General features: G+C 34.7%; 1 protein-coding gene across 1 annotated transcript in view; it reads left to right on the plus strand.

Moving 5' to 3' along the window:
* The window catches only part of tbc1d19 (TBC1 domain family, member 19), a 203,743-nt gene extending 192,950 nt beyond the window's left edge, over positions 1-10,793 (plus strand). The window contains exons 19-21 of the mRNA XM_039751260.1: positions 2,593-2,708; positions 7,924-7,994; positions 9,016-10,793. Of these exons, the coding sequence (XP_039607194.1) occupies positions 2,593-2,708; positions 7,924-7,994; positions 9,016-9,090 (262 nt within the window). The 3' untranslated portion in view covers positions 9,091-10,793. The remainder of the gene's footprint in view (positions 1-2,592; positions 2,709-7,923; positions 7,995-9,015) is intronic.
* The last annotated feature ends 278 nt before the right edge of the window (positions 10,794-11,071 follow it).

Raw genomic sequence — 11,071 nt, forward strand, 5'->3', positions numbered from 1 at the left:
ATAGGCTGAGAGAATAGAGAATGGAGAGATGTGCTGTAGCAGAGCTATTTTGCAATTAATGCTTATGAGATAAACCAAATGCATAGTGGAAAAGAAACATATGTCAGTCAGTCAGTCAGTCATTGTCCAACCCACTATATCCTAACACAGGGTCACAGGGGTCTGGTGGAGCCAATCCCAGCCAATACAGGGCGCAAGGAAGGAACAAACCCTGGGCAGGGCGCCAGCCAACCACATAGAAACATATGTTCTTCCTGAAAATGTTAAAGTAATGACAGTCAGCTTGCTCCTCACTGGCTCAGTCACGTAGTGTTTCAACACATTCCCCACTTGCACCTCCAATGGGACATTAGAGGAGCAAAATGGGCCATCTTCTCCAATCAGGAACAACTACAGTATATGGTGCACTGCTTTTATGGGCCCTTTCACTTTTCTTGCCTATTGCTATTTTAATCTGAAGTCCAAACAAACCCAACAACAGCCACCAAATTCAGTTTGGCTATTAATAGATTAACCCAATGATTACAGTCATGGCTTTTTCATTACTTCAGCACTGTAGAGACAGACAACTGTTGTACATGGTTTCAGGAATTCTGTTAGCCAGCTATTTTTCTGAGCAAAATATGTACAAAATGGGAATCAGAACCAGTTATAAGATATCATCAAGCGACAGCATTCCAGTGTACCATAATTGTGATACAACAACTGTCCTATTAATGTTTGGACATGAAAAATGTCTAATCTCATGCATTTCCATATCACTATCTGTTATGTTAGTTATAATATAGCAATAGAATCTGAGGTTCCTGTCCAAACTAGAAAGGTGATAATCATGAAGAACCCAATTAAGACTTTACAGATTTTTTTTTGTTTTATTTATGTTTTAGTTATTCATTCTTTTAGTGTTTTAACCACAACTGGTAAGCTCTGGAGCCCCACCGCCATGATTTGTGGTGTGATGGGACATCACATCAAGAGAGGCCCACTGAATTGACAAACTAATTAAAGAGGCAGGCTCAGTTATGGGAAGCACTCTGAAGCCCCTGGAGGTCATAGCAAAGGAGAGAACAGAACAAAACAAAAGTGAGTGTCATTATGAACAATGCTGTACGCCCTCTCACTGACACACTAACATGGAATATTTTCAGCCAGCTAACCATTCAGCAAACTCTACTATGGCTCCTTTGTACCAACAGCAACACACCTGCAATATACATGTACTTCCTCACTTACCTTTAGTCAAATTAGAATTTTTTTTTCTTTTTGGAATTCTGGTGTTTTAGAGGGAGGTTGTTGTTGCCTGTTATAATATTTATTTATTGACAATTTCTAAAGCTAAATTTGCCCCTTGGAACAAATACAGCTTGACCTACCTACCTACCTACCTACCTACCTACCTACCTACCTACCTACCTACCTACCTACCTATCTATCTATCTATCTATCTATCTATCTATCTATCTATCTATCTATCTATCTATCTATCTATCTATCTATCTATCTATCTATCTTTTTTGAAAAATAATGCCGCCAGCGATTGGACTGACATATTAAAAGGTTATGTTGTTTCTGCAATTGCTGGCATTTTATATCTCTCTCAGACTCATTATGCCAAATTTAAATGCATTTTTATAAAGAGATGTTTTAGGTAAATATTTGCTTATTAGAATAATATGTATGTATAAATAAATAAAAGTATGCACAAATAAATACAAATAGCAGCCATATAAGACATTAAAGATACAAATAGCAGCCATATAAGACATTAAAGATCTTGAGAAAGACAGCGATTATTCAGGTCATGCATTTTTAGTATGACCTAACACAGACATTTAACACGGAGGGCAGTTTAGCAATGCTATAGAGAAAAGTAGAAGTGGGCATACATGATTATGAGAAATTTACATTAGAAACCTAACTAGTTATGGCAATAACCCATATTTTCTCTAACTCTAAGAAAACAGTTTATTACAAATCATAGATATTCAAATTTGAATCCTCCAGTGCAGCAGTCCTCTCTTAAGCGGTCTCACATTTTATAAGCTACTGGAATCAAGGGTGCTTACCATCTAATTTGTTGCTGTGGCACAATTGTGCAAACATCATCAAATTCAGTTAATTACATTGTTTAACATTTGGCAAATATTGATATGGAATGCAATATTAAGTTCCAGCTGTCTGATGTGTATTTACTGTGTATATCCACCTTTCCCAAGGCAAATTTGAAAGAGACATCACAATTGTCACTATAAATTAAGATTAACTGAAAAACCCCAAATAAAATCAAATAAACACTTTCATATTGTTTGAAATGTTGTCATATAGGCCATCATCAGTTACAAATGGTATGAGTTCTTTACTTGGCCTGTAAATCGTGTTTTTAAACTCATTTTATTATGATGAAATTATAAAACTGAAGGAAAAAACTTTTGAAGTGTAACAAACTAGTATTTTTCAACATTCTTCACTTAATGCAAAACAAAGCAAGTGATATTTCTGGGTAATTCTGGCATAGTCCTAGCATGTGTAGTATTTTCGTTAAATGTTGGATTTTTTAATGTCTGATCTGGTATTCTCTTGTGTTTCTTTCAGATTGCGTATTGCATTCAAATGGATGGTGCGAGTGTTTTCAGGTTATCTAGCTACTGATCAGCTTTTGCTGCTCTGGGACAGAATACTTGGATACAATTCTCTTGAAATTATTGCAGGTAATATGTATTTCTTGATTAAACCTCAGTATGTACGCTGTGTCTGTATTCAGTATAATATACAGTATAAAGATATACCGCAACAGTTTAAAAATCTCAGAATTAATCAGTGGCTATTACTTTTGTCCTACAGTTTGGACATTTTTTTCCCCATGTCCTGACAATAAAGACTGATAGTAAGAGCTTTTAATGTTAATTTTAGTGAAGGAGACTGCTAATTAGAGTTTATCTTGATTAGAAGGTGAAAACTAAGAAAAAGACTATGGAACTGAATGTGAACTTTAGGAGTCTTGGAGGGTCCTTTGATGATTGCCACAATTGTGGAACTAGTATTTAGCTTTAATATATTAGGGATCCATATGACAAGGATTTTTCACAGTGTTTCAACCCCAGTTTTCTTGTTAAGAAGGCTCAGCAGCATTTGACCTTTTTTTTTGAGAAGGCTTAAAAAGTCAAAGTGTCTCTGAATCCTCACTAAATTCAATTGTGTGCTTATTTCCAAAAGTGTTTTAAATCAATTTGACCCAGGCTTACATCTCTGGTTAAACTGGTGAACACAAATTCACCATAATGAGAAAATAGTTTTTCTAAAACTGTTGTAGAAATCAAACAGTCACTGGCTTTATACCCATGTACCATTCCAAAAAATGTTGTAGTATTAAAAAAAGAAATAACAAAAAGCAGCAACAAGTCCGTTTTTCGTACATAACTAGAATGACATAATTTGTTCACAAGATGTTTTATTTCTAAAAAAAAAAAAAATTACATTTTTTCCATACATAAAACCTAGGTTCACCGAGTTCATATAGTCATGTGAAAAAGTAAGTACATGTCATGAAACGCCTTTTCTCTTTTTTAACATACACTATATGGTCAAATGTATGTGGAAACTCCTTTAAATCACTGAGCTCCGGTGTTTCAGTCACACCCATTGCTAATAGGTGTATAACATCAAGCACAAAGCCATGCAATCTCCTTTAACAAACATTAGCAGTAGGATGGATCACACTGAAGAGCTCAGTGACTTGTCTTTATACCAACTTTGCCACAATTAAGTATGTGAAATTTCTGCTCAGCTATATCTGCCCCGGCCAATTGCAAGTGCTATTATTGTGACGTGGAAGCATCTAGGAGCAACACCTTTAATGTGTTGATTTATAATTTGATGTGAGATGTGCAGGTTATAGAGAGGTTATAGTTAAAGTATAAAATACTCATTTTGGGCCATATCTAAAAGGCATGTATTTTACCAGCTCACTGTAAACCAGTAAAACAAAACCACACATATTCTGTCACCCTCCTGTCTTTATGGGAGCTTGTTCTATTTTATTTTATTTTAAACTTGGTCTTATACAACCTCAAGTTTTTAAAACGTTGTTCTGTTGAAGCAAAAGAGTGCTATCTTCCAGAAGGTGAGAAGGAACTGTATTTTATTTACTTCCATTTAGTGATATTACAGTTTCTCTTAGAGGCTAAATGTAATTCTCAGGTAGGTATGACATATAAACCCTTCAGGGTAATGTGTCTAGATCTGTCTATGGCATTACTTTGGACATTGGGTGTTTTACACCATTCCCTCTTAAGTTTTCTACTCAGTTCTTTAAACTATCACATTTGCAGAGTCATGGGTTACCCTTAAAGAAACAAATTCATTGTTCAATGGAGCATCCTCATTACACCAGTTGTAACTTTGTTTTAGGTATACAGTATCTCCCAAAATGTATAATCATGCAAACAGCATTTGGGCAGTGTTCTTGCTGAGGTTGGCAATAATTATTTTATACATTGATTTTCCTACCTGTTTAACCCTTTGGTTACACTTCTGTCCAACAGCAGCATGATTCTGGGACTTATGCTTTGGTAAATCCCTCTGCAACCATTTTCAGGTGAAACGAATAAAATACTAAAGCACCCATGGCCATTGTTACACCTGTCTTCCAGTCTGTCCGTCTGACTCTCAGTTGACCAGTTTTGTTGAAATATGGTTCTGTGTATGTTAGGAGAGTTCCATTTTCATTGAGATATTTTCAAGAGAGCATGCTGTACCTCCACTTAAAAAGCATTGGCAAATTTTCAAAATACTGTAGTATATCTTAAAACAGAGAAACGCAATATTTGACATCAAAAACGTTTTCTGCTTCAAATTTACTTTGAGTGAAGTTATTACAACTTGTATAGTTTCCTCTCTAATTTGTTCAATAACCTCTTCCAACATCAAAACAGATTTCCTGTAGAAGTTACTGAAAAACCAGCAGAGTTGTGGGCGTGGCCAAGAGCTCACTATCTCCTGTAAGCAAGTGGCTGGAAATTTGAGCTGTCCCATATAAAAACGTTTATATTTAAGAAAGGACAACAGTTAGACATTGTCTTAGCAACTAACAATAGTATGCCAATCTATGTAATTTTTACATGACTTGAGTTCTAGTATGGTATTTATGAAAGCTGTTTCAGGCATCACAAGCTTATTGAGGCTTATTTTTTAACTACAGGGTATTGTTAAATTATAAAAATATATCAATATATTTTTAATATAACTCAGTTCTACTCAAATATTTAGTAAAAAAAGTGATATTTACATCTTTAATGAAGTAAATTCTCCAAATTTCAAAAAAGTTTAACCAAATCCCTGAACATACCTGAATTCTATGTGTACATTTTGCTAACATCCTTACATACAGTCATATGAAAAAGTTTGGGAGCCCCTCTTAATTCTTTGGATTTTTGTTTATCATTGGCTGAGCTTTCAAAGTAGCAACTTCCTTTTAATATATGACATGCCTTATGGAAACAGTAGTATTTCAGCAGTGACATAAAGTTTATTGGATTAACAGAAAATATGCAATATGCATCATAACAAAATTTGACAGGTGCATAAATTTGGGCACCCCAACAGAGATATTACATCAATACTTAGTTGAGCCTCCTTTTGCGAATATAACAGCCTCTAGACATCTCCTATAGTCTTTGATGAATGTCTAGATTCTGGATGGAGGTATTTTTGACCATTCTTCCATACAAATCTCTCCAGTTCAGTTAAATTTGATGGCTGCTGAGCATGGACAGCCTGCTTCAAATCATCCCATAGATTTTCAATGGTATTCAAGTCAGGGGACTGTGACGGCCATTCCAGAACATTGTACTTCTCCCTCTGCATGAATGCTTTTGTAGATTTTGAACTGTGTTTTGGGTCATTGTCTTGTTGGAATATCCAACCCCTGCATAACTTCAACTTTGTGACTGATGCTTGAACATTATCCTGAAGAATTTGTAGATATTGGGTTAAATTCATCCGACCCTCGACTTTAACAAGGGTTCCAGTCTCTGAACTAGCCACACAGCCCCACAGCATGATGGAACCTCCACCAAATTTGACAGTAGGTAGCAGGTGCTTTTCTTGGAATGCGTTGTTTTTCTTCCACCATGCAAAGCGCTTTTTGTTATGACCAAATAACTCAATTTGTATCTCATCAGTACAAAGCACTTTGTTCCAAAATGAATCTGGCTTGTCAAAATGAGCATTTGCATACAACAAGCGACTCTGTTTGTGGCATGAGTGCAGAAAGGGCTTCTTTCTCATCACCCTGCCATGCAGATGTTCTTTGTGGAAATTGCACTGAATTGTAGAACGATGTACAGAAACACCATCTGCAGTAAGATGTTCTTGCAGGTCTTTGGAGGTGATCTGTGGGTTGTCTGTGACCATTCTCACAATCTTCTGCATATGCCGTTCCTGTATTTTTCTTGGCCTGCCAGACTTGGGTTTAACCGCAACTGTGCCTGTGGCCATCCATTTCCTGATTACATTCCTTACAGTTGAATCTGACAGTTTAAACCTCTGAGATAGCTTTTTGTAGCCTTCCACTAAACCATGATACTGAACAATCTTTGTTTTTAGATCTTTTGAGAGTTGCTTTGAGGATCCCATGCTGTCACTCTTCAGAGGAGAGTCAAAGGGAAGCACAACTTGCAATTGACCACCTTAGATACCTTTTCTCATGATTGGACACACCTGGCTGTGAAGTTCAAGGCTTAACGAGCTAATCCAACCAATTTGGTTTCACATTTGATTTAATTTCATACAACTAAATACTACTTCACTAAAAATCTTTGTTCGGAAAATACCCCAGTACTCAGATGTTCCTAAGAAATGAAAGACATACCACTGTTATCTTTTTTGTTGAAAGTAGAGTAAATTATAATGCAGGCTGAGAGAGGTTCCCAAACTTTTTCATATGACTGTGTATAACAACATTATATCTACCTGCCTAATATTGTGTAGGTCACCCTCATGCTGCCAAAATAGCTCTGTCCCTTTAAGACATGGACTCCACAAGACCTGTGAAGATGTCCTGTGGTATCTGGCACCAAGACGTTTGCATTAGATCCTTTAAGTCCTATAAGTTGCGACGTGGTGCCTAAATGGATCAGACTTGTTTTTCCAGAACATCTCATAGTTGCTTAATTGGATTGCAATCTAGGGAACTGGTAGGCCAAGTCAACACCTTGAACCTTTTGTCATGTTCCTCAAACCATTCCTGAAAAATGTATGGCGCTTGGCATGGCATATTAACACCCCACAAGACCTGCTATTTTGGAGGTGCTCTGACCCAGTAGTCTAGCCATCATAATTGACCCTTGTCAAGTCGCTCAGATCCTTGCGCTTGCCCATTTTTCCTACTTCCAATTCATCACCTTCAAGAACTGACTGTTCCCTTTCTGCCTAATAATATCCCACCCAATGACATGTGCCATTGTAACAAGATAATCAATGTTATTCACTTCATTTGTCAGTGGTTTTAATGTTATGAATGATTGGTGTATATGCAATTTAATTGCAAAGTATAATTATACATTACACTACATATACAAAACTTATGAACTAATATAATTTTTATTTTTCAATTAAAAACATATTCCATTTTAGAAAGTCATCTTGTAATCTGTACTCAGGCTGGACTATTAAACAAAGTGTTTTGCCTTCAATTGCTGGATCAAAGGAGTACTGTGCATAACTATTTTAATGAGTCTGTTGTATGTGTTTAGTTTTACATTAACTAAAGTGAGACTCAGAAAATAGTTTGGGAAGTAAAAATTGTTTTATTTTTTAATGTTAATATAGTTTGTAAGAATCTGCACTCATGATTTTGTAGCTCTGTGGTTCTACTTAGCTGTGGTTAGTAGGTCGGCAGTTAAGGTTTTGTGTGGTATTTTTCAGTACTAGCAGCTGCTGTGTTTGCTTTCCGAGCAGAGAATCTGATGGAGGTGACATCACTGGCTGCAGCTGAAGTAAGTATTTGTTACAGTCAAGTGCAGATTGAAATAGTGTCTGTCAATTTGCCAGCCTGAGAAATTTAATCTTCATATGCATATGTCTTGAAATGTTAAGACTTTCAAAGTTAATCTAATTGATACATACTTTATTCAAGAAAAAACAAAGTTATCTAATTAAAGGAAAAATGTAATTATTTGTAGTGTTCTGATTACATATCATTATATACAGTTTATTTTTAGGTATGGATACCCCATAACACATTCCTTTGGTAAAACTGCTTCATTTTTCTAAACTTAAAAACATTTGGCTAAGTAGTATAAGTAATCTGTTTGAAATCTTATCTAAAGTATTCCAAAGGGAAGTTATTTAGTCAATTTGTTAAGCTGCACATACCATATCAAAGCCTAAAACATAATGTGCAGTGCACCAAAACAATATCAAATATATCTTTGTAGATTCAGAAAAAAAAAGATATCTCTTGGTGCATCAGGCAAATGAATGAAGAAATAATAGGCATAATAAAACAAATTCAGATGTTATATAATAACAGTAAATTTCACAAAGATTGACAGCAGGACAAACCCTCCGTACTGGTTAATCCAGACTTGCTCGCTGGCGTCAGATTTAATTGGTTTTAAAACCTAGTCAGACATTATTTGCTTGCTCATGTACCATCAAGTTCACTGGAAAAGGTGTCATAACATACCTTTATTTTTAGCTTGGGCAGGGTGAAATATTAGACTCTTTCTGTAAACATGATAGGTCACTAAATTTAATCTAAACCAGAAGGCCAAGAAGGGGTACAGTACATTTATAAAATGAATGTATAAAGACCCACTAGGCTCTGGTAATATATTTACATTAGGCCACTTTGAATTGGGGAACACTCTGAAAAAAACACAAATAGAACCATAATGTGTCTTTCTGAATACATATAAATGTTTGTTTTGTTAAAATAAAAACTAATCTTTCCTCATATGTGGAGTAACCATAAGGCTTATACTGTGTAACATAATATTTTATTCCCTGAAACAGGCTGTACTTGCTGACCTTTCAACTCTGAAGGTTATTCCTCTACTTCAGATCTTCCTGTTTGCAACTGTCACGTAAGAAGCCATAGAACAACTGATGCCATAAAATATTTCATCGGGTGGTCAGATGGTTTTATACATTATAAGCATGCATTCATTCTGAAATATTTATATTTACAGTACAGTTATATGTGTAGCTATTTGTCAGTTTTCACAATAATGCTGCATACACATCATTTAATAACTTTGTTGCACAAGATGCAATTCCTGCTGCATTAGGCAAACTTCTGATAATGTTATATTAAGAGATGGGTGCATGAGATTGCTTGTGAACAGTGCATGCATTGATGTAGACACTCAGGATAGTTAGATTAATACTGTTTTCAAAATGTAGAGATCACGTTTTTGCCAAGCATATCTTGTCAGCCAATGATTGTGTTCACTACAGTGCAATAATGTTATATAGAATGTTCAATTTTCCACATTCATTCCCTTTGCAAACAGAAGCCCTAAACTATGTGATTTTACACAGTTTTATCGGTGTCTGGTATGCAATCATGTTTACCCCTTTAAACCAGAATAACTGATGTCAGGTTTTCTTTTTTAGGCTCTTATGTGTGCTTTTAAGTTGCACTCATATAAGGAGTAAATCATGGCCTTTGTTACTACACATCTATTAAAATACTAGGAAACACTTTGTGAAATTTATTGGATCACTTCAAAGGCGTCAGAAAAGCTGTTGAGGGTGGTATATATTAGAAGAAATTTTTGATTGGGAAAAAGTTCTTTATAAAAGTGTTTAGAATTGTAAGCTAGAATTCCAAAGCAATTTCAAATAATGCAACAGATAAAATCTCAAGTACAAATTTCATATAAAATGGTCATTTATGTGTTTGTTGTGAGATGCCTTACAGTCCTGCACAGAAAGTGAAAAAGCAGTGCTAGATGTTGTCTAGCGTAATCGATCTTCCTCCGTCATTTCTTTATCTTCAGTTTAAATATTATCAAGCTAAAGGCTATTTTCCATGGCCTGATGGTCTGTTATGATAAACACTTTATATAAAAGACAGCTGCCAAAGAGAAATGATTATTTGCTTATACTCCCTGATAATATTTTAATAAAGAATATGTGTCACAGATTTTTCACTTGACAAAATACATTTTGCTTTGTCCAGTACAGGTTTTTTTTTTCCTGGACACAGTTTTAAGTCTTTCTTCATTGAAACAGGGAAGTTTTCATTTGCTTTTGAAAATAATGTTTTTTTGTATAACTTAAAGTTAAATTTTAATTTTCAGCTATATGCATTGCAAATTTTTATAATTTTAGATTAGTTCCTTTTTGACACTAATTTGAAATTAGTATCTTTGCTATAATCATTGTTGTTGTTATTTGGGTGGAATGGGGATATTAAACTACTCTCTGTAACTTTATATATTTTTTATTGTCATCTGTAATTGACAGAAGAAGACATTGACATTAATTTTTTATTTAGAAATGGTGTCATATTTTATTTTTGTAATTATATGCATTCATGTTCTTGCCATAATGTATCAATATAACCTAAAATAATGTTTGATTTTGTAAATATATATTTAATTGTTTAACATGAACCTCTACTGTATAAATTCCTTTGCCTTATGTTGAAATCAGAATATTTCATTGGCAATATATGTAAGGACCGTTTTGAGCATTTTTGTTACAACAATAATGAATAGGTTGAGAAATATTGTAACTTAATTCAGTTGTAAAACTCCTCATGTAATTAAAAGAACAGTGGATAATAGGAGTTGATGTCATAATTTTGTAGCAACAAGAAATAACAACTTAACATTTAATAACATTTTATATAGCACCTTTAATTGTGAACAACTAATTACTGTCTTTTACAGAAACAACCCAGCTCTTTCCTTCAACCAGAACACAGACAGATTGTCTTTCACCACCCAAGTCAGTAATTCATTCCACTTACCATCTTGTGCTTTCCTGTCTTTTCACCCTTAAGACATGAAAACACTTTGTCTGCCTTGGAAAATTCTGTAAATTTCCGAAATAACAGTTT

Source organism: Polypterus senegalus, chromosome 4, assembly GCF_016835505.1.
Source record: "Polypterus senegalus isolate Bchr_013 chromosome 4, ASM1683550v1, whole genome shotgun sequence".
In the NCBI taxonomy this organism is placed as follows: Eukaryota; Metazoa; Chordata; class Cladistia; order Polypteriformes; family Polypteridae; genus Polypterus; species Polypterus senegalus.